The sequence below is a fragment of the Plecotus auritus genome (genome assembly GCF_963455305.1).
Source record: "Plecotus auritus genome assembly, chromosome: X".
Classification (NCBI taxonomy): domain Eukaryota; kingdom Metazoa; phylum Chordata; class Mammalia; order Chiroptera; family Vespertilionidae; genus Plecotus; species Plecotus auritus.
Window position 1 is genome coordinate 84,736,024 of NC_137784.1, and position 24,146 is coordinate 84,760,169.

A 24,146-nucleotide genomic window follows, 5' to 3' on the forward strand; every position below is an offset into this window, starting at 1 on the left:
CAGGATCCATGGGGGCAAAGCAGCAGTGGCTTTCAGTCCTGGTAGCTGATGGAAGCAGAAATATTGTTAACCTGCCCACCGGAGGATCTTGATCCAACTGTTTTAAGCATCCAAGCTTTCTTGGCATGGTGTGCAGTGACTTCTGAAGGAAAAATAACCCCAGACCCCTCCCTCGAGCTTATGATCAGCTTAGCACATACTCTCAACTCACCTCTTCGGCCTGCCTTTCCCTTCATCCCAGGAAATCCTGGGTCTCCAGGTGGGCCAACCTTGCCTGGAGTCCCCATGAAGCCAGGCTCACCTCTTATGCCTGGCAAAGTCCAAAGGAAAGCAAGTCAGAACTTGGCATGAATGCTGGGTGTGGGGAGTAGAGACTAGGCAGAGATGAGGGTGGGAAGAGTATTATCAGCTGGTCTCTCTTCAGAGGGCTATAGGAAGGAGCCGTGTCTGACTGTAGAGTGGGAAAGGGCCCAACAGCCAGCCAAGCAAGCAATCATACCTTTCAGTCCTAGCTCTCCAGGGAGGCCAGAGAAACCTGGAATTCCTTGGTCTCCCTTCAGCCCTTTAGGACCAGGAATTCCAGGGAAGCCAGGGTCTCCAGGGTCACCTTGATTCGAAGATGGCCCAGGGGAGCCTGGGGGGCCTGGGAGGCCTGGGTGGCCTAGGAATGAGATGGGAAGAGGAATAAGTAAGGCCAAGTGAGCAGGAAGTGACCACTGCTGAAAGCCTTGGGACTGATAGGAATTCAAAGCTTATCCCAGGGCAGAGAATGTTCTCTGGCGTCTGTGGGGTTCCAGTGCCCAGACCTTCCCAAACCCTTTTAGCAAAAAGCAGCCTGTTCCAGTCCTCCATGTTCCTGCTAGGGGAGGGAAGTGAAGCTGAGCAGGCCCATGCAATCCAGCCATAGAGATGGGGCTGGACTGTATATGGGACCACCCCAAATTCCAGACAAAAGGTGATGGCCAGCCCTCTTTTGGGCTTCCTGTCTTTACCTCTTTCTCCATCTAGGCCTGGTCGTCCAGGGTCTCCAGGTTGTCCTGCTATGATTGACGGCAAGGAGAGGCCTGGGGCACCAGGGGGACCAGCAGGGCCTTGGGGACCTGGGAAACCTACAAAGGACAAATAAAAGGAGCTGCATGGACTTTGTGTGCCCAGGAGAGGGCCAGGCTCTCTCAGAGAAAATGGATATTTACACAGAAATTGGGAGACCTTAGGTCAGGGGTGGGCAAACTTTTTGACTCGAGGGCCACAATGGGTTCTTAAACTGGACCGGAGGGCCGGAACAAAAGCATGGATGGAGTGTTTGTGTGAGCTAATATAAATTCAAAGTAAAGGAGCGGAGGGGAGAGCAAGAGAACCGGATAGAACAGCCGGATGCGGCCCGCGGGCCGTAGTTTGCCCAAGGCTGCCTTAGGTAGTTGCCAGAGGAACAGATGCCAGCAGAGGGCTCTTCTCCCTTCATTCTATTTTGGCAGTCAGCAGATGAAGTAGCTGACAGGGCTCAGAGAGCCCCCTTCCCCTCCCAGCAGGTGCTACATTTAACTGGGATAAAGCTTTGAAAATTTCTAGCTCCCCAACTTCACTAGAAATGAAAATATTTTAATTTCCCTCAAGTCAGGGAATAAAATGCATGACTGCAGCACATGGAATCGATGTTTCCCAAAGTGTTTTTAAATCTACTCTTCCTGTAGCACATTTCATTAAGTTAGCCAGTTATGTCTGATGTTGTTCAGAAAAGCTTATAGATGGAAGCACAGTCCCCAACCAGTCAGAATAGACACCTGCTGGGTCAGAATGGAGGCGCCCAGGGTGCTGTGCTTCCTGATGTCTTCTAGAGCTAACTTCTAGAGCTTCTAGGCAAACCAAAAAACACTTTTATAGGTAATTCATATTAACTGAATGCTTGCTTAATTGAGCTTAGAGAACCAATTTCTCTACTAAATCCCTTTCTCATTTTTTGGCCAAAGAGAATAGTTATTTATTAGAGTAGATACAGAATACTTGTTTGCTACATTTTAATACTGCCTTACAAGTTTTCTGTTTGTGAAATGATCTCTATTATAATATGTTCAAAACAAAAAAGTTTAACTGGTAACAGATTTATTTAATATATACACATTGAATATGTAGATGGTACTCTTGATGGAAAAACACATCAAAGTCATACAAATGTAGAAGTTCACTTACTTTTAGCATGGAAGAAATGTGCTTATTACTTTGGTGTATTCTAGAAGATATTCAATAAAGAGAAGTAGATTTAAACTGGTTGATAAGATATCCTGGTGGTTGAGATTATTTTTTGTTTATGACAAGAAAATTCAAAAATATTAGTTGCATTTTATTTTTTGACAAGCTGACTATATTAATGCTGAATTTCTCATATTTAGTAAGGAATAGTAAAAGTACACCCATAAAAACTTGTAAAGAAAGATAGCAGACTGGTTAATTTAGGTGTTTTTAATTGAATGCTGAGGAAATATAAAGAAAGAAAAATAAATTTCAAGAAAAGTCTCCAATTATTACAAGTCTGAAAAAGAAACAAAATAAAAATACAAAGAACAAACAACTAGTTGCACAGCCACATGGTACTACTTTTAATATTCTCAACTGTTTCTTGATAAACCTTGGAAGTTATTTTCATTTTCACAAAAGTAAATATCTGAAAAGCAAGAAATATTGTTTTTTTTTCCTGAAAAAATTGCTGAAATTGTGCAAAACCAGTAAATGAGACAACATATATAGTAGACTAAGTGTGGGCAGCACACTGATTATAAAAATTCCCATTTCAGTTTTTGGAGCCACCTCCTTTTTTTTAACTGTTTCTTTATTTTATAATTATATAAATTTACCATTAAATCTGAAATAAAATACTATTAACCTCAAGAAGTAGAAAAAACAACCACTTAAATCAGCATATGAAAACTCAAGATGGCATATTTTCCCAACTCATTCCTGTGTCAGAGCATTAAAAAAGCCTAAACATACAAATTCAGCTTCTAAATATTTAGTACAAATATAAAAATGAATGATGTAATTTGAAGTTATTTATATTATTACTAGAGGCCCGGTGCATGAAATTCGTGCACTGGGGGGAGGTGTCCCTCAGCCCAGCCTGCACCCTCTCCAATCTGGGACCCCTCAAGGGATGTCCGACTGCCCTTAAACGGGCAGTCAGACATCCCTCTCACAATTCAGGACTGCTGGCTCCCAACTGCTCGCCTTCATACCTTTCTGATTGCCCCTAACCGCTTCTGCCTGCCAGCCTGATCACCCCCTAACCACTCCTCTGCCAGCCTGATTGATGCCTAACTGCTCCCCTGCCAGCCTGTTTTCCCCTAACTGCCCTCCCCTGCAGGCCTAGTCATCCTAACTGCCCTCCCCTGCAGGCCTGGGTCCCTCCCAACTGCCTTTCCCTGCAGGCCTGGTCACCCCCAACTTCCCTCCTCTGCTGGCTTGGTCACCCCTAACTGCCCTACCCCTGCAGGCTTGATCGCCCCCAACTGCCCTCCCTTGCAGGCCTGGTCCCTCCCAACTGCCCTCCCCTGCTGGCCATCTTGTGGTGGCCATCTTGTGTCCACATGGGGGCAGGATCTTTGACCACATGGGGGCAGCCATCTTGTGTGTTGGAGTGATGGTCAATCTGCATATTACTCTTTTATTAGATAGGATAGAGGCCTGCTGCACAGGTGGGGGCCAGCTGGTTTGCCCTGAAGGGTGTCCCAGATCAGGGTGGGGGTTCCCTTGGGGCATGGGGCGGCCTGGGCGAGGGGCCTGTGGTGGTTTGCAGGCCGGCCACGCCCCCTGGTGACCCAAGTGGAGGCCCTGGTATCTGGGGTGTATTTATCTTCTACAATTGAAACTTTATAGCCTGGAGCGGAGCCAAGCCTTCTGCTTGCTCTGTGGTGGCAGCCATTTCTGTTGGGATTTATGTATCTTCTATAATTGAAACTTTGTAGCCTTAAGCTGAGGCCTGGGCCGGCCAGGGTGTGCAGAAAGCTTGGCTTCCTCCATTGCCCGGGGCAACCCTAGCCTCCTGCTCTTTCCAGCTCTGTGGCTGCCCCCATTTCTGTTTGGGTTTATGTATCTTCTATAATTGAAACTTTGTAGCCTTGAGTGGAGGCCTAGGCCAGCAAGGGCAGGCGGAAAGCTTGGCTTCCTCCATCGCCGGAGAAATTCAAGCCTCCCTCCTGCTCTCTGTGGCCGTAGCCATCTTGGTTAGGTTTATTTGCATATTTGCTCCTGATTGGCTGGTGGGTGTGGCTTGTGGGTGTGGCTTGTGGGTGTAGCGGAGTGATGGTTAATTTGCATATTACTCTTTTATTAGATAGGATAGGGTCCAGGGTTGTTTTAACAAGTTTCCTTAGGGGTAAACCCTCATTTTACATGGATTTCTATGATCAAATCAGAGATAAGTTCCTATGGGTGGAGGAATTATAATATTTGCTTTTAAAACAAATTGTTTTTATTAGATATTGAGAAAAGCAGAAGAAAATTTATAAATAATCTGTAAAAAATAATCCAGATACAATGAACATCTGTTCCAACCCCCCAATTATTTAAGAAAAAGAAGATAGCATTACTTTTCCTTCAAAGATCCCACCAACTTCCCTCCCAATTAGAGGCACTCACTCCTGAATTTTGTGTTCATTGTTCCTTTTTCATCACTGTTTGACCATGCTTATTTGCATTCTAAACAATATTTTGGTTGTTTTTGCTTAGTTATGAACATTTAGCAATGGAATTATACCAAATGCTTTCCTCTGGTACTTACCCTCCCCTTCCCCAACATTATGTTACTGAAATGTATCCATCTTGTCATGTGCTGTTTACTGTCTTTGTAATTGTGATTTTATTACCTCAGATAGCTAAAGGAAATTAATAACTTAATGACCAGGCATTCAGAGTCCAGATTTGAAAACAGAAGAGGCAATGCCCCTGTGCTTCTATTCAGGTTCCCTCTTCTCTATTTCCTGTGAAAGAAGTCAATCTCCCTATAGGCCTAGACCCTGTTTGAGCCCTCATTTTGGAGAACCTGCTGGCTTTTAGAAAAGAACAGGTTGGTCCAGACCAAAGGAAAGAATAAACAGGAACAGCAGACGCACCAATATAAAATAAAGCAAGAAATGAATTAATGTATGAATGAATATAGATCCTGGAAAACATATGCACATTATACAAACATACACATTATACAAACATGCACATTATACAAACATGCACATAAGTAAGTAAAATATGGGACCTCGGACCCCAGAACTATGAGGAATAGAACAGTTTGCAAATATTTTCCCTCAGTTAACATATAATGATATAATGGCCAACATTTCTTGAGCAACGACTATATGCCAGATGCTGTGCTAAGTGCTTTTGTATACATTACCTTACTCCTCATTGATTCCTCATCAAACCTCTGCTGTGGATTCTCTTATTATGTTCATTTTATAGAAATGGAAAACTGGGGGTCCATTTGGAACCAAGGGGCAAGTAACTTCCTTGTTCAAGTTCATATAGCTAGTAAGAGGTAGAGCTGGAATTTTAATTAATCGGTGTGACAACAGAGCCCATACTCTTAGCCATTTCCTGTTTTGTACTGAGTGGGATATATATGGGTCTTCAGAACATTCCTAAGGAGAGTACAATGATCAAAACTCACTCTCACTATTTGAGAGGTGAGGAAAGGGAGGCTCAGAATGAAACTTCAGACAATGTGTGAGTCAGGGGCTGAGATTAGGGAAAAATCTGCTTTTTAGTAAACCCAACAAATCCTAATTGTGTGCCTGTTGTGTGCTTGTCATAGAGATACATTTATCCTCTTAGTCTTGGACTCCTTCCAGCAGCCACACTATCTTCCTAGGGCCTTGGGATTTCCATTCACACTGGACACTGAGGAATTTCTGACAAACCACTAAGTGGACAACCCTGTCCCTCAGGACCATTAAATTCAGGCTCTGGGCCAAGTGTGCAAGAGAGGCCCTTAGTTTAAATAAGGGAGGGTATCTGGAGGCTAGAGAGCACTCTATCAACTCCTCCCTCAAACCACTTCCCAGGATAGCCCTAGGCATGCCTACCTTATTTTCCTCAGCAGTCTGCTCCACTGGATTCTGAGATTCCCAGAGATGTGAAGACATGCACAGCTCAACCCTGTGAGCTGCATGGCCCTGACAAAACCCAACCCTGGCTCCCCAACCAGGCCTTAGCTTCTACAAGGCCTGATTTGGGGCCACTCACCTTGGTCACCTTTTTGTCCTTTCATGCCTGGCTTGCCTGAGGCTCCAGTGCCAATTCCTGGAGAACCTTTTTCTCCTTTGGGACCAGGCAATCCAGCTGGACCTGGCACACCAGTTATACTAGGTCCTAGGAGGAGAGGAGAACAGAACTCAATGTGTGTGTGTGGGCGGGGAGGGGGATGAGGCCCTCATGTATAGCTCAATTATTAGGGGCCTGCCTGAAATAAGAGGAAGGAGAGCTCATTTAAGTAGAGGGACAAACCCTATCCTCTTTCATCCACATATCAAGGCAGTCCAAATTGCGGACTAACAAAAAAATCTAGAAGTCCAAGCATATGGGATACACCACAGTCAAGAGCTCATGGCCAGCCCCTGACAGGCTTCTATTAGAGCTGATGTTCTCTTTCTTGCCCTTGAGGATCTTCCTTACCTGGAGTTCCATGGGTACCCTTGGTTCCTGGAAGCCCATTTAGCCCATGTAAACCAAGAATTCCAGGATAACCTAAGGGGAAAGAATATCAGAAATGGCTTTAGCAACTCTAAATCATGAAGGGCCAGCAAAAGGTCTTGTCCCCAAGGGCATTGCAAAGTCCTCATTTAAAAAAAGTGTGAGAGGGAAAGAGAAACATGGAAGAGAGAGAAACATTGATTGGCTGCCTCCTATACGCCTCCTTCTAGGGGTCAAGCCTGTAACCCGGGCATGTGCCCTGACAAGGAATCAAAGTTGCGACCTCCTGGTGCATGGGACAATGCTCAACCAACTCAGTCACACCAGCCAGGCTGCAAAGTCCTCATTTTAAAGGTCATGGTCTTTCTTGAGGCATTGCTTAATGCCGTAAGCAAGACTAGACCACTCTTCACCTATACACTCCACCCTAAGTTTTCCTGACTCTTATTAGAAACCTGTATAGCTTTAAGAACTGAATGATAGATAATTAGGTTTCTTTAAGAAGAATTCAGAGTAGCAATGCCAATACCTTGAATTGCCAACTCCCAGAGACTCACTGCCCAATCTCTAAGTCAGGGAAAGACTTTTATATGCCATGGCATTGACCTTCCCTGATAATTCTTCTCTCCATGAATTCTATGTTCTTATGTTCCCATGTATACTTGTCCTCCTTTCTTCCTCTTCATCTTCCTTTCCCATTATCCCTCACGTGGCCCAGTAAATGGCTCTTCTGAACATGGCTTAACCTGAGCTAGTGTCTCCTAATAAAAAGTAGTTGCTGTCCTTTTTTGAGGGAAGGACACCTTACTCCACTGGCTTCTCCGAAATACACATACCTTTAGTTCCTATTAGGCCAGGTGGTCCCAGGGGCCCAGGTGACCCTGGGTGGCCTGGAGAACCTGGAAGTCCTGGATTTCCTTTTATGCCTGCAATCCCAGGGAGTCCTAAAAGTGAAACCAAGGCAGAAGTTCAAAATGGGTCATGCCTTGAAGGTAATCCTATTTTTTTCATAATAAAGTTGTCATGTGGCATGGTACCTGGGGAGCCAGGAAGGCCAACATCTCCAGAAATACCAACTTTCCCATCTTCACCTTTAATTCCAGGAACACCCATATCACCAACTAGTCCAGATTTTCCTTTCATACCTACAAATCAAGAAAAATGCTGAGTGATCAGGTCAAATTTTGGGCAGTGCGTTCCTCCTTTACAGAGGGAGAGGAAGAAGTTGAAGCCACTTGAACTGTCAAGATGGCTAGATCCAATGAAGAAACTCTGAAAAGGATCATAGCAGCTGTCTTCACATTTGAAAAGTGCTGCCCAATTGAAAAGTAAGTAAACTTGTTCTGAGTGCCCCCAGAAGTAAGATCAACAGGTGGAAATGTTCGAGAAGCAGTTTAGATAACTATAAACTAAAGGGGTGGGTACCATTATTTCACAGATCTTAGACTTATCCCATATAAGGCTACAAATCTTGAAAAAAAGAGTAGGCTGGTTTGCTTGGGGAAAACTGTGTGCTGCCTGTGAGTGGATACATGTCAGGTAGGAATTTTTCTGCACTGGATAGAAGTTGTAGAACTTGGGGCTGACCTCCAAAATTCCTTTCACTCCTAAGTTTTTAGGAGTCTGTGAGACACATGAGACAAAAGCACAGCAACCTTACCTTTCGAGCCAGGTTCCCCAGGTTGTCCCTTAGGTCCTGGGCTACCAGGAAGTCCAAGTGTCTGGCCTTGATCTCCTGGGGATATCAAAACATTGTTCAAATGTTGAGGAGAAGTTATAGCTCATTTTATCAAAAGGAGATCTTTTTAAGGCAAAAATCTTTCCAGATTCAGTATAGCCAGAAGAGCTCCTTAACAAAATTACCCATTGGGTTAAAAGTGACCAATCATCAACAAAGGGCTGAGATGCTACCAGGCTGTTGGCATGAAATGATGATACACACAGCATATCTCCATTGGAAAATACATCACTAGACCCAGTTCGGGCAGAGAAGATAATGGAAAGGGCCCTAAAACATCACCAAAATGGAACAGTGATGACAGCAAGAATGGGAATTATCCTGCTCAGTGGATTGGGTTCAGTAAGGGAAGAGACACTTAGAGCCTAGGTTCCCCTCTGCTGCTGAGTCTGGAAGGCAGGAGAGTTGAACGCACTGTTTGTCACATGTCTTTGAGGAACAAAGACTGAAAAGGGGGGGTTGGCCGAAGGAGAAATGTAAATCAACTCACTTTCTCCTAAACACAGAATATTACCCCCCACACACCAGGAAAGCCCTAGGACTACTAGAAATTCACCTTGCTCTGGAATAAAAACACATTAAAAGAGAAAGCACTCCTTACCTTTTGAACCTGGGAGGCCAGATACTCCTGGGAGCCCAGGAGCTCCACTGAGACCCTGCAAACCCTTCAAAGCAATATAGGGATCATTATTTCTGCCCATAACTCAGGGCCTTCCATTCTTACACCCACTCCCCTCCCTGAGCCACTGCCAGAGGTGTCTATCATGTACTCTGTGGCAGGAGTGGACTGGTGGAAGAGGGGTGTGACATCCTGCAGAGGGGAATATTATGAGCAATGGATTGAAATTCATCCTTGGGGTATTTTTTAGGGGAGGGATTTGATCTGTGATTAATCTGGGTCTTATCATTCATAACTTCCTAATGCCTATTAAAGTTGGAATCTTGGCAAATCAAGGTGTTATAGCAAGTCTCTTAGAAAATACAGAACATGACAGTCAGGCCTGGCTCTAGGTGTGCTATGCAGACAGTTGGCTACCACTGCCCATGACAAACCTCTGGAGCCATTATGCACAAGAAAAGGTATTGCTTCACTATGCGAGGCTAGCCATCTGCCATAGGTTCAGCAGGGAACATAACGTCTTTCTGTCACCAGGTAACAAGCTGTATATGTGTAGGTTCACAGAAAAAACTGCTTCATTAGCTAATGTCCAACACACTCTGAATCTGGGAAGTGGCATGTCAGCTGCCACCAATACTATTCTCCTGGTATCTGGTATGGTTTTGATTCATTTTGAGATGTACCCAGTAAAGAAATGTGCTACCTAGTGCCTTGGGTGGAGTCTGAGTTCTATACTGGGTCACTGTGGTCACCAAACTACTGCTTAGGACATCCCCTCCATTTGCCTGGCTTTTTCCTGCACATTGCATGTCTACTAATTCTAGCCTTTGCTTATGCTCTGACTCCTCCCGGAATGCTTTCCACTTTGATGCCATCCCTCCCAGTGTGTGAGTAGTCAGGACCACCCAGTTGAGAACTATTTGTTTTGAAATTGCTTCAGGTGTGTGTGTGTGTGTGTGTGTGTGTGTGTGTGTGTGTGTGTGTGTGTGTGTTCTCTCTACCAGATGGACTGATTCTTTTAAAGGACAAGGACTTTGCCTGCATGGAGCATGGGTGTTCTGTGATTCAATTCATTTAGTCCCTTCAATACTACTCCTATTATTGCTACTATTTATTCATAGTCTGTCATGCACCCCAGATGCAATGCTAAGTGCTTTACGTGTACCATCTCACTTGACCTTCACTTCTGTCTGAAGGAGGTATGATTATTCCCATTTCTTACAGATGAGAAAAGTGAGGCTTGGGCAAGTTAAGCAATATGCATAAAATCACAGAGCTAATAAATGATGGAACTAAGATTTAAACCCAAGTCTCATTGTTAAGCTTACTCTACCACTCTGCCTTTTAAGAACCCAAACAAACTAGATTTGATTATTTGCCAGCTGTTGTCTCTTGTGGAGGCAACAAAGACCTTTCTGAAATCAAAACATCATGAAGCCTGTACCAAATTCTTATGATGTACCAAACTCAATGGATGTGGGCAGTGGGGTGCAGACTAAAAAGCACGTGAGGCAGTTCTTGTTCTCAAGTCCCAACAATCTCACATAAAATCAGACCCACACAGGGCCAATAAGTAATGAGAAGGATAGTGTGCCAGCATGGTGGAAGCCCAGGGACTTCTGGAGGAGCAGGCACCTGGGATGGAGCCTGAAGGATGGGCAGGTATTAGGCAATTGCAGAGGAGGAAGTCAGCCTTGTGGGGGAGATAGCATGAACAAAGGCCCAAAGGAGCGGATGTTCAGGAAAGGATGGAAAGACCTATGAAACTCAGAGGGCTTTGTCTAGGGTGACCTGGGAAAGGGGTCAGGATCAAAATGGTAGGCAAAGGAGACATATCCTCTTGCTGCAGAGGACCTTTCCTGGTGGGGAGAGAAAAATCTGTGCACACATACACTTTCTCCTGGCATTCCTGGGAAGCCCGAGATTCCAGGTAAGCCTTTCTGGCCGGGTAATCCCCGCAGTCCTGTGGAGCCAGGGGAGCCTGGTTTCCCAATAAGTCCTTTGATGGTATTGGGGAATCCAGGAGCTCCAGGCAAGCCTGGTGGCCCATGGAGACCAGCCTTTCCTTTCTCACCTGGGAAAAAAGCAAATGGCTTGGAATGAGACTCTGGGCAAGAGAAAGGTGCAGGTGCCCTGGGTTGCAGACAGGCAAAGTAAAGCTTGGGGACAGCATGGAGGTAAAGGTGGGGGTGGGGTGGTGTCTTCAGCCTTATGAAGCACCAGTAAGGTCCAGCCCTGCTCTAGTATTGGGAAAGCTATTCAGTGCCCATGCCCTACCATCTGCAAGGCTCCTCCAGGGGTACAACAGTCTGTGGTTCAAAAACTCAGTTAAACAGTGACAGTGAAAATTGGCAGTCTCAAAGTCCAGGTGCCCCTCAGGCTCATGGAAGGTATCCTCTTAGGATCCCCTGCCAGCACCCACACTGACACTCTGGGGAGTCTTGGAGAGCAGGGCCTTTTCTCAGGAAGGGATTTGAGTTTGGTTCTAAAATCTTCCTGGGGCATTTCTCCTGCCCAGTCCCTGCCCCAGCACCTCTGGGTCCAGAAAATCCATCCAATCCAGCTGAGCCTCGAGAGCCTTTGTCTCCTTTGAATTGAAGGTTCAGCATTGGAGGTCTTAGACTGGGAATTCCAACTGGCCCCGGATCGCCTCTGTCTCCTGCAGGGATGGAGATCATGAGATCCTCATGAGTGGAAGCTCAGACAAGGGGTTAGGCATGAGCTGACTTTTCATATCAGCTCTTCCCTCCACCACACCCAAGCACCATTTCTGGGCCCTTCCAGCTTCTTCGTGCCCCTGTTTTCCCAACTTTGCATTTATGTGCATGCTCTATCCTTTCATAAGCCCAAACTCCACAAGCAACTTTAGACTGTACTCAAAACCATCCTCTGTTGAGCATCTGGGAATGTATGACAAGGCCTCTAACATGCAGTGGTAACAGAAGAAATTAGGTCTTTTGATTTAAAAGAATTTCATTCAGAAGCCTTAAATCTTATCTAACACAGGATTGGTACAAGCCACATGGATGACAAAGCTGACAAACAAAATGTACCTTGGGAAGCATGAATGGCAATTCCAGAATTCAATTCCCCTGCTCACCTTTTTCACCAGGGCTACCAGCCCTTCCAGATGGTCCCATTTTTCCAGCCAACCCAGGAATTCCCTTTAATCCACTTGCACCAGAAATCCCGGGGAGACCTGGCATCCCTGGAAAACCTATCAGTCCAACAGACCCCTTCTCACCTGTTAAGAAACAAGAACTTCTATTATTATCCCTGTTTTAGTGCATACAAGGAAATAGAAGCTCAGAGAAGTTAACTAACTTACCCAAAGTCACACAGCTAGGAAGTTGCAGAAAAGAGATTCAAACCCAGGTTTCTTTAACTTCAAAGCTTCAACTCTTAGTCATTACACATTATACCATTTCCCTGAACAGGGACATGACACTAAGCAACAAAATGGAAAGACGAGGTGGACACCTGTTTTATGATTTGTCAAAATAAAGCTCATGTGTGGAACACACACAAAAAAGCCCAGGGCCAGGAGGCAGGAAGATTAGCTCTAGTCTGGCACTGTTACTAACCAGTTGTGTGACATTAGACCACTCACTTCTCCCTGTATAAAACGGAAATGCCTCTCACCCAACCTCTGGTGTCTAGCAGGATATGAGAACAGAAAATGAAAACTACCGGGCTCTGTGGTAGGGGTGATCCTACCACAGATGAGTAAACAATGAGTAAACCCAATGTGGCTACGACTGTCTTGGGCTTTGCTGACTATGCTATTCAGGCCAGTGTCCCAACCAGCAGGCAGTGAGTGTGACTCTTAGCACTAGCCTTGTCCAACTATCTTGTCACTAAAAGCCCTGCCCACCTCCCTCCTCATCCCCCTTTCCTAGGCAGAAGGGAAGGGCAATCTGGGCAGCATGGATGCTCCTTTGTGACACCCACTAGTGCCTTTCTGATCACTTCACTTACCCTTCCAACCTGGCAGGCCTGGCAGTCCAGTATCCCCTGGCAACCCTGAGTTCCCCAGGAAGCCAATTAACCCTGTAGATCCTGGAAGGCCTTTCAGCCCAGGCAGACCTCTCTTTCCAGTTGATGCAGGGGGACCTGTTTCACCTTTTGGACCTTTCTTTCCAGGATGTCCTGAATCACACAGGAGAGAACACAGGACAGCTGTGAAGTAAGACTGTTCATATCTGGACCACTGCCTATTCTCATGGCTTCTGATTATTTTAGTAAATGGTCCTTTAAGAATGGATTATGAAGGCTGCTAACAGGCAGAGGTCTTAGTTGGCCAACACATTAGCACCTACCACCCAGAGTGTCACACCATGGCTATTAGTTCCAGCATGGCACTGTAGCTGGCAGGGCACACAAACCCCTTTTGATTATAACTTCTTCACCCTTTATGAATGTGGTTTAAACTTTAGCCTCTGAATGGAGCTCTCTAAAGCCAGGGTGGCAAATGGACTCTAATTTCCTGGATCTTCCAGTCTGAATCACTCCACAATGGCTGTTTCCTGAGCCAATCGGTGAAGTAGAGGTTAAAGCTGATTCATTGTGTTAGCTTCCTAGGGAGCCGTGGATTCAGGGATGCCCTTTTAATCCCTCATTCAAGCAGTTAAATCAACCAGTTACTTGGCATTAAGGTTGAAAGACCTCCTAGTGCCAAGTACTGTAGAAATCCCCAAGGCCCATTTGGTTTTCTAGGTATTCTGAGACTTCTTTCACCATGCATTATGTTGACCAATGAAATTAATCTCCTGAGCCTCTGCCAAAGTGGAATGTTCAGGTACAAAGCAAGGAAATTAAAAAACCAAAGGATTAAATCAGTGTCGACAGAGGTATTTGGACCTCTGAGGATCTAAATGAATGGCTGACTTGGCTTTCTATGGATTGAAAAGCATCAAGTCGCTGAAAGCCCCAAGATTCTAATGGGAGGCTGTGAAGGGGATTCCATAACAAGAGAAGGAAATTCAATGGGGTCCAATCCCACAGCATGAGTTCAGGGACCCCTGGCTTTGCCAGGTTATAGTGTATACTAAGATAATTCCTTGAGTACAAAGCAAAGTTGGTGGGGATGTTAGTCTGTGAGCTTAAGTGTCATTTTCTCACCTGGAAAACCTATGTGAAGACCCCAGAAACCAGAGGACAAAGGGGATAAAAAGCATATTAGTGGTCCTGTACTTCGACTTCAATCATTTGGACAGGAGTAAGGAGAGATGATATAGTCACTGAGGTAGGGTAGGGAGGGTGGTGCAAGAAGAAGACAAGCTGCAAACACTAGGCTGGAACCAGCAGTGTCAGATCCCACTGCCCAGTGAAAGACACTGTGGCCATGGTCTTCAGAGACATGCTCCCCTGAGAGGGAGGCCACCATGCAGTCACACTACGCTTGAGCTTCTCCTTCAACCCAATGACTCCCCAGGTCCCCAGTGAAGGCAATGGAGATGGCTAGACACCCCTCCACAGCAAGGGGAAGGCAGGAGGGAGACTGAAGCATGATAAGGGAGTAGGAGGTCATGGGGAGAGCCAGGGTGGGATTTGTGGCAATATTTTGGAACCTAAACTGCAGAAATCTGTTCTGCTTGGTATTTGAGGGCAACTTGAGATTTGAAACTTGAGAGGTTAGGAAAGTGGTCTCCTTCTCAACTCTGTCCATGTCACACTGCTGCTATTGACCTTCAGGGCACCAGGAGCCAGGGCCTAGCTTAAATCTGGCAAGCTGGGTCTTCATCTCCAAAGGACCTACCTGAAGTGCCTGGAAAGCCTGGTGCTCCTGGTAGCCCAGGTTTGCCCTTGATGCTGGGTAAACCAACAGTCCCGGGGATACCTGGCTGTCCCACGTGGCCTGGTGTTCCAGGGCTGCCCTGCTCACCTTTGGGACCTAGCGAGCCCGACTTTCCAGACAAACCTAATGAAAGGAAAAGGTAGATGAGCATAGCCTGTTTCAATGATGGCAGGGCCACGTTACCAAACCAACTGCCAGTGGAAAAGCTGGTCCCAGATATATCCCAGGTGCCACTGTAGTCTCAACTCCAGCATTGTTGCTATTCCCAGCAGTTAATAAGAGGATTTGCAAGAGACCTGACTATTGATTATGGTTACTTCTGGAATTACTAAGACAGGAGAATAAATTCAGGCAATTTAATAAAAACATTCCCCAAAGAGGACAGAATAAAGTGACTTTTCATTTTAATCCCCTCATTAACCCATCGCCCCAGATTCATGCAAATGTTCATGCAAGTATACTGGTTACAGAAAGGCTTTCTGTTAATTGTTAAATAAGTGAGGCAATAAGAGTCACCCTTGGGTCCTGGAAGGCCAGAGTCTCCAGGAAATCCTCTGTCCCCTGGCAATCCCTGTAAGCCTTGCTCCCCCGGAGCACCAATTTCAGCACCAAAGATGTCACCAGGGACTCCCTTGGAACCTGGTAAACCTGGATTGCCAACTTTGCCAGGCAAGCCATCTTTTCCAGGGAGCCCAGGAAACCCAGGCAAGCCCTTATCACCACGAGGTCCAGGAAATCCTAAACGTAAACAGGCAAAAATAAAAGGCCATGGAGATTTAGAAGCCATAGATCTGGGTAGAGGTATCTGAAACAGATTTTTTCTACTATGAAAGTGAACATATCAATAGTGTGTGTCATGAATCTAAAAAAACAAAACAAAAACAAAGCCAACAAATAAATCAAGTTAAAACAGACAAAAACCCCCAAGATACAGAGATCAGATTGGTGGTTGCCAGAAATATGGGGTAAGGGATATGGGAAATGGGTGAAGGGGGTCAAAAGGTACAAACTTCCAATTATAAAATAAGTCATGAGGATGTAACGGATAGCATGGTGACAATCGTTAATATTACTGTATTGCATGTTTGAAAGTTGTTTAGAGTAAATATTAAAGGTTTCATCACAACAATAAAAAATATGTAAGTATGTATGATGAAGGATAGTAACTAGACTTATTATGGTGATCATTTCACAACATGTACAAATATTGAATTATTATGTTATACACTTGAAATTAATATAATGCTATATGTCAATTATACCTTAACTAGAGGCCCGGTGCACGAAATTCATGCACTGGAGGGGGGTGTCCCTCAGCCCGGCCTACACTTTCTCCAATCCGGGACCCCTTGGGGGATGTCTGACTGCTGGACCATAGGGATTGGGCCTAAACCAGCAGTCAGATATGCCTCTCTCAATCCAGGACTGCTAGCTCCTAACTGCTCACCTGCCTGCCTGCCTGATCGCCCCTAATGATCTCTGCCTGCCTGATCACCCCTAACCGCCTTTGCCTCAGCCCTGCACCTGGGACCCAGGCTTCCTTCCTCCTGCCAGCTGCAGGAACCCAGGACCTGGGCTTCCCTCCCTCTGGCCAGCCGGAGGCACCCGAGACCCGGACTGATTTCTCCCAGGACCACGGGCGGGTGGCTTCTCCCGGGCGTCAGCTGCTGGTGCCTGGGACCATGGGTGGGCAGCTTCTCACAGGCCCAGCTTTGTCAGGAAGGACAACCAAAAGACGTCCAGTCTAATTAGCATATTACCCTTTTATTAGTATCCTAATATATAAAAAGCCAGGGGCCGTCATGACCAAAACAACCTGACGGATGACTGAATACAGGCTGTGTGGGGCAACAAGGCTGGCAGGGGGGTTAGTGAGGGATGACCAAACAACTGAACAGCAGGCTGCATGGGGCGAGCAGGCCGGCAGGGGGGGCAGTTGGGGGTGACCAGGCTGGCAGAGAGGGCAATAAGGGGAGACCAGGCCAGCAGGGGGGCAGTTAGGGGCGACCAGGCTGGCAGGGGGGCAGTTAAGGGCAGTCGGATATTCCCTGAGGGGCCCGGATTGGAGAGGATGCAGGCTGGGCTGAAGGGACCCTCCCATGCACGAATTTTGTGCACTAGGCCTCTAGTAGATAATAAAAAAGAAACATATTTAAAAATAATAATAGTGTGTCTCATATTTCTCTTGAAGATCAGGAGTCTCTGGTCCTGGGAGGACTTGCTTAGAGACAGGGACTGCACCATATAACCTGGAGGAGATTCTAACTCATTGAGGCCAGGCCTTGGGCAGAACCCAGAAACTCAGGGGCTCCTACAGTAGCTAAAGTGACGGGTTACACCCATGACCTCATTCAAAGGCCCAGTCTCTACTGGAGTTGTCAAACTCCTGCTGTCATGCTTCCCTCTTTTCTGGGTCATGGAAGGAACTGAGGCACCGATAAAACTCAGGGCACATAGCCCAAGATGATCTCTGTGCTGTAGAATAGAAATGGGTCTTAAACCAAGTCCCCTGGGGCAGAGTTACTTGGTAAAACTCAGATCGCTGGGCCCACCCCAGAGCTTCTGATCAGTAGCTCTGCCAAGGGGCCAAGAATCTGCATTACTAACAAGTTTCCAGGTGATGCTGATGCTGCTGGCCCAGGTTTGAGAACCACTGGTGCAGTATAGAACAATGACACTCAGGTTGAAATATCAGGGTATGAGTTAAGGGATAGAAATGGAAAACTTCCCTCTGACTCATTTGAATCTCTCTGACCTTTAAGGAGTTGATCCAGGAAACTGCCATAGATCTGGTAGCCAGATAAACTAATAGAGTCCTAGCTCTGTCACTAGTGGCTTTGTAATCACAGACAATTCACTTTTCACTTTTTCCCCAGTTTCCTCATCTGAAAGTGAAGGTATTGTCTATTGCCCTCATATGCTGTGATGTTGCAGCTGTAACCTAACTTCCTGCCACTGGTAGATGGCTACTATACCAGAGCACAAACCTAACTTCCTACAACTGGTAGATGACTATTACAGTCCAAATGCACACACACAAAAGCAGAAGCAGAGTGGAGAAGCTTCTTTCCTTACCTGACAATTCAGGGAGGTGAAGTGATCCTGGATTTCCGGACTCTCCTTTATTTCCATGTGGTCCAGGCTGGCCTGGAGTTCCAGGGAGGCCGGGGGCCCCTTTAGGACCTGAAAACCCAAATAGTGAGGGGAAAGGTGAGTTAGTGTGGTTAGGTAGGATCTGTGGTGTTCATTCAAGAATCCTAGAGTCTTGGAGGGCATCTCTTTTATATATTTTTAAATTTGAATTTTAGAGAAAGAATAAGGGAGAGGGATAGAAACATTGATGAGAGACTCTCCAGCAGCTATTCTATTTTCTCAATCTTCAAGGCTGCCCTCTCAGGAGAGATGTGGACCCCAAAATGCTACTGGGCTACACTCTGCTTCCTTTGGCTTATGACGCTGGCAAGTGTGCTCATGGCTTTCTCTGGTCTCATTCCATACCTGGGAATCCGGGAGCTCCTGGGAATCCGGATGGACCATATGGCCCAGGAATAATACAAGGCAAGGTGATACCTGTAAATGGTAACAGGTAAACATTTGGTGATCCCACTGAGTCAGGAATGATTCCCGCCCTCCCCCCCCCGCCCCGCGAATGCTCCTTTACTTCCATTCCATCAAATGGGACAACCAAGTTCTTCCCACCCAGAAACTGGAGGCCATGCAGAAGAATCCTGACATCAGAGGCTCTTGGGAGTTACCCCTAATGCAATTGCTTTCAGATAAGAATGTCCCTAGTGTCCAGGTGCCAGGATGTCACTTCCAAAACCATCAGTGTCCAGTGCCAGGCAGTCATCTCTGTAGCAGATGTTACCTATAAAGATTTCCTAGCAGTGGCCTGTGCAGGAACAGTAACAAATGGAAATGGCCTGCTCACCCTGCCCTCAGATGGAGCCTCTCCCTAAGATGGAAGCTTAGGGTTAATCCTAAGTATCCATTATGCCCACATTACAAGGGTTTGAAGCCAAGACCCTCAAGTTCACATGTCTTCCCAATTTTTGGAATGAGTTCTTTTGACACACCTCATTTGGAATCTGTTGAAGTCTTTTGACTGTCCTTGGTGAGATATACCTATAGATTTGTACCAGGCAAACACTGAAGGCCATTCTCTTGCCCACACCAAACACTGACCCTTCCCTCAGCTCATTTAAAACCGCAAACTCTGCCACAGAGGGAGAAGGGGCAGTCAATATTAATATTCAAGACATTAAAATTGGCATGCATAGCCCTTCTAGCAAATTATTCATTGCTCATTCATAATGCAAATATAAAGAGTCTATAAGATCACAGAGGGGAGGTTTAATAAAATATTGGTGAACAAATTAAGTGTTGGTTCCCTCAAGTTCCATTTACAAACAATTGCTATGCTAATTAAAATTAGTCTTGCCTATTCATTAAAAGAATCCCTCAAGGTCTGCTTTAAGCCATGGAGCCAACAGTTCTAACAAACTTCTATATCTTTTGCCTGTACTTAAAATCAGTCTTAAACTTCATTTCTTAAAAGACATGTATACAGCTCTAACCAGTTTGGCTCAGTGGATAGAGCATCGGCCTGCAGACTCAAGTGTTCCAGGTTCGATTCCAGTCAAGGGCATGTACCTTGGTTGTGGTTAATTGAATTTTAGAGAAAGAAGAAGGGAGAGGGATAGAAACATTGCAGGAGGCAGCTGATTGATGTTTTTCTCTCATTGATGTTTCTAACTCTCTCTCCCTCTCCCTTCCTCTCTGTAAAAAAATCAATAAAAATATATATAAAAAGACATGTATACAACCTATGATTCAGACTGCTTACTCAACTGGCTGGCATTTCCCCTCCAATCCCACTTCTATTTTCTACTATGAAGACTTGATGGCATTTTTAGCCTACTTGTTCTATTCCTAAATCAAAATTGAAAATTAAACAATATAATATACTAGAGGCCCAATGCATGAAATTCGTGCACGGGGGGGGGGGGGGGTTGTCCCTCAGCCCAGCCTGCACCCTCTCCAATCTGGGACCCCTCAAGGGATGTTTGACTGCCCGTTTAGGCCTGATCCCACTGGGATCGGGCCTAAACGGGCAGTCGGACATCCCTCTCACAATCCAGGACTGCTGGCTCCCAACTGCTCACCTGCTTGTCTTCCTGATTGCCCCTAACCGCTTCTGCCTGCCAGCCTGATTACCCCCTAATCACTCCCCTGCCAGCCTGATTGATGCCTAACTGCTCCCCTGCCAGCCTGTTTGCCCCTAACTGCCTTCCCCTGCAGGCCTGGTCACCCCCAACTTCCCTCCTCTGCCGGCCCGGTCACCCCGAACTGCCCTCCCCAGCAGGCTTGATCACCCCCAACTGCCCTCCCTTGCAGGCCTGGTCCCTCCCAACTGCCCTCTCCTGCTGGCCTGATCACCTACAACTGCCCTCCCTTGCAGGCCTGGTCCCTCCCAACTGCCCTCCCCTGCAGGCCATCTTGTGGTGGCCATCTTGTGTCCACATGGGGGCAGGATCTTTGACCACATGGGGGCAGCCATCTTGTGTGTTGGAGTGATGGTCAATCTGCATATTACTCTTTTATTAGATAGGATAGAAGCCTGGTGCATGGGTGCGGGCCAGCTGGTTTGCCCTGAAGGGTGTCCCGGATCAGGGTGGGAGTTCCCTTGGGGTGTGGGGCGGCCTGGGCGAGGGGCCTGTGGTGGCTTGCAGGCCGCCCACGCCCCCCGGTGACGCAAGCAGAGGCCCTGGGATCTGGGATTTATTTATCTTCTACAATTGAAACTTTGTAGCCTGGAGTGGAGCCAAGCCTTTTGCTCACTCCGTGGCAGCAGCCATTTCTGTTGGGATTTATGTATCTTCTATAATTGAAACTTCGTAGCCTTAACCGGAGGCCAAAGCAGGCCAGGGCTGCAGAAGCTTGGCTTCCTCAATTGCAGTGGGCAACCCTAGCCTCCTGCTCTCTCCAGCTCTGTGGTTGCCGCCATTTCTCTTGGGCTTTATTTATCTTCTATAATTGAAACTTTGTAGCCTTGAGTGGAGGCCTGGGCCAGCAAAGTCAGATGGAAAGCTTGGCTTTCTCCATTGCCAGGGAAACCCAAGCCTCCCTCCTGCTCTCTGTGGCTGCAGCCATCTTGGTTGGGTTTATTTGCATATTCCCTCCTGATTGGCTGGTAGGCGTGGCTGGTGGGTGTAGCGGAGGCATGGTCAATTTGCATATTAGTCTTTTATTAGATAATATTAGATAGGATTGGCTTAAGAGGTGGACTCTGAAGCCAGACAGACCTTTTTGTATCCTAGTTGTGCTACTAACTAGTTGTATGGGCAAGATACTTAACCTCTCTAAGAATCATGTAAATTAGAGCTATTTGTCTCATATGGTGTTTATGAGGATTATTTGAAAAAAATGCTAATAGTGCCTAGAATCCTGGTATGTGCCTAATGAATAATAGTTTTTATTATCTTACTTAAGAAAAAGTACTTAGAACAACTCCTGCAAGGTCATCCCTGGTTTCTATCACCGGTCAGGTTAATGACACTACTTTCTAGCCTGGGCAGCAACTTTCTGTCTTCTAAACCTCAGGTTCTTATAGCCATATTTCCATAGGTGGAGAGATGGCCATAGGCCTGACCTTCCTCCATAGGTGGCCACACCCATCGCAATCCTGCCAGACACTGAGATGATGGACCTATTTCTGAGGGTTATTTCCACTATGGAAATATGCTCCATGGGCAAGCACCTCAGGATGACATACCAATCCTATTCTTGCCTCCAGCCTAAGTCCTTTGGACTAGACTGAAAAACTGCCTCCTAGATGGTATCATGAGAGGGATTCTGCAGAAGACTCTCTTGCCCCAATAATTTCAATAGACTTCAATGTGTCAAACACTGCAATTTCATTGCTTTATGTCTTAATAAACAAAATGGGTAAAATACAGTTATCTCTGGATTGACTCCAAACATAAATCAATCCATCCTTAATTTATCAGATCAGTTTCATAGATTTTTTTTCACTTGTGACAGCCAGATAAAGACAAAACCTTTAGAGGACAGGACAGAGGACAGGCACTTGGATAGGAAAAATAATGATAAAAGGGAAGATGAATAGAAACCAGAAGAAATTAAAGACATACTTCCCTTTTGCCTCAGGCCAGTCCTGTACACCACACAACACATGTATTGAAGCAGAGGGTCAACATCCTGAGAAGGTAAGGACTTTAAGTCATACTGGCATCTGGTTCTTTTACTTTATGTCCCCGTCTTCTACTTTACATTCCTGAATTCAGAGCCTTCTCCCCAACAAAGCAAAAATTGGTTTTACCCATATTCTGTTTTATAATTGTAACAAATGACCTAATTATTCAGACTTTTCCCAATTAATGCCAAAATTCTCAGAATAAAAAGCACCTTTGGTTACCAAGATTCTAACATCTTAATTTACTCTGGACCCAATGAATAAATATCAGACATACATGGGTCCTTTGAGGTACCTCTCAAGGCAAGTTATAGCCCCAGCTAAGTTCAGAAAATGAAGGTGCTCCAGGTAGAGAACAGCAAGCCATCAACATGCATGGTGAAGGAAATCAGCCCCTCTGGAGACTGCATGCCTGCTTACCCCTGTACTCCCTCCCAGAAGGTATGTGCCAAGAAGCCTCTGAAGCAGTTTCATGTTAGCCTTTGCACCCCAGCCTTAGGATCATCTTTCCCCAACCAGGGGCTGCTCAGTGTAGTGCTCAAGCCATTGTGAGTGTGTGAGATAAAGGTGAACAAAAAGGAATTTTTTTTCTAACATTGATGTTTGAGAACCTCCTGACCTAGCTAGCTCTCACCTCCCTCAGTGTCTAAGTCTCCTTTACCAACCTTCCTTCTGCAGCAGCAGTCACCTAGACCAATCAAGTAAAGAAGAAAATTAAACCAGGACAGAAGTTCCTTGAGACCCAAGGGAAGTCTTATCTGCAGCCCAGGTATATCCACCAATCAAATTCCCTGTCTGGATTGAGTGGAGAGAGCTGGCACCCTCACAAGTCAAGGGCACACTTCAATAATAATGAGGGTGATGTATTACTATGAGCATCTGGATCAGAGCCTCTTTGGAAACAGCCCATGTTTTTGTTAGCCCAGGGTTTGTAATAATTCACACTACAAGGTTGAAAGGCTTCTGATGACTACATCCCCTTTCCTGGCAAGGCAGTTGTCCTACCCTGGGCCACCACTGGCTGAAATGAGTACATTTAGAAACAGTATCTTCATTTTTCATGGCAATAGCTACAATGCAAATGTCTGGGGTGCACAGGTTATATGTTGGTAAAATGGTGTGGAAAGAAAGCTAATGCTCTTAATTTAAGTAATTTGGCGGCGGGAAGGGAAGAGGGGAGTCTTGGTACTGCAACAAGAACATTTTCTATATAAGATGTCTCATAGACTATAATTTACTATATCACTATATTCCTAAGAACTTTCTGTGTCCAGTGACTAGTGAAGTTTGGGATAGAAATGGTCCCATAAGCTTCCTTCTGTTGACTCAGAATGTTGAGAATATCCAAATTTGGGTGTGTGTAATTTTATAACTAAATCAATCAACTAAAGAAGAAAATTAGGGGGAATAAGGACACATATGTAACACCTTAATCAATAAAGAAATTAAAAAAAAAACAAAAAAGAGAAGAAAATTAAACCAGGACAGAACAGAAGTTCCTTGAGGCCCAAGGAAAGTCTTATCTGCAGCCCGAGTATACACACATGTTATTATAATTCAGTTTAAAACCTAGTTGCCTGCAAAATGTGTTGACTTAGAATCAAGATCCAATTGTTGGAGGGGTAGTGGAATGATCATGATTAATGTCTCTGAGAACAGAGCTGGAAGCAAAGCTATAGGTAACACCAAAACTTCCAAAGGGAAGAATGATTTTGTTTTATAAAATATCTCACAGCTTTCATAGGAATGTGTGACCTGAAACGATTTGATTTTTAATAATCTTGAATTGTCCATTTTAACCTGTACTATTATTGTTCTTATACAAATTCACACAATTAGATTTTAAAATAAATATAATTTTTCTAGACCTGGTGTCTTTCTCCCTTTTTTTAGGTATTTATTCAATGTGACAAGGTGGAAAGAGGAGAAACAGGTCTAAGAAATAGCCCCTTGGTTATTGAGAAGGCCCTTTCTTTCGCAAATATATATTAGTCTCCTATAGAACAATTCTACTATAAGAGGGACGTTGAGAAATGCTAAAAAGTATTACTCACTTTTCCTAGTATCCAGAGGCTTATAATTCAGTTGGGAAAAGTGAAAG

The 24,146-nt window shown here is 45.4% G+C and overlaps 1 protein-coding gene across 1 annotated transcript in view; it reads right to left on the bottom strand.

The window, feature by feature from the left end:
- Nucleotides 1-24,146, bottom strand: part of COL4A6 (collagen type IV alpha 6 chain) — a gene marked incomplete at its 5' end in the record, with an annotated part of 504,285 nt that overhangs the window by 9,180 nt on the left and 470,959 nt on the right. Inside the window, 18 exons of the mRNA XM_080653123.1 lie at nucleotides 212-310; nucleotides 500-661; nucleotides 993-1,109; nucleotides 6,229-6,354; nucleotides 6,658-6,729; nucleotides 7,512-7,619; nucleotides 7,713-7,820; nucleotides 8,336-8,410; nucleotides 9,015-9,078; nucleotides 10,925-11,106; nucleotides 11,566-11,691; nucleotides 12,133-12,276; nucleotides 13,011-13,181; nucleotides 14,791-14,952; nucleotides 15,346-15,567; nucleotides 17,905-18,012; nucleotides 18,328-18,399; nucleotides 22,680-22,733. Coding sequence (XP_080509249.1) covers nucleotides 212-310; nucleotides 500-661; nucleotides 993-1,109; nucleotides 6,229-6,354; nucleotides 6,658-6,729; nucleotides 7,512-7,619; nucleotides 7,713-7,820; nucleotides 8,336-8,410; nucleotides 9,015-9,078; nucleotides 10,925-11,106; nucleotides 11,566-11,691; nucleotides 12,133-12,276; nucleotides 13,011-13,181; nucleotides 14,791-14,952; nucleotides 15,346-15,567; nucleotides 17,905-18,012; nucleotides 18,328-18,399; nucleotides 22,680-22,733 — 2,172 coding nt within the window. The remainder of the gene's footprint in view (nucleotides 1-211; nucleotides 311-499; nucleotides 662-992; nucleotides 1,110-6,228; nucleotides 6,355-6,657; nucleotides 6,730-7,511; nucleotides 7,620-7,712; nucleotides 7,821-8,335; nucleotides 8,411-9,014; nucleotides 9,079-10,924; nucleotides 11,107-11,565; nucleotides 11,692-12,132; nucleotides 12,277-13,010; nucleotides 13,182-14,790; nucleotides 14,953-15,345; nucleotides 15,568-17,904; nucleotides 18,013-18,327; nucleotides 18,400-22,679; nucleotides 22,734-24,146) is intronic.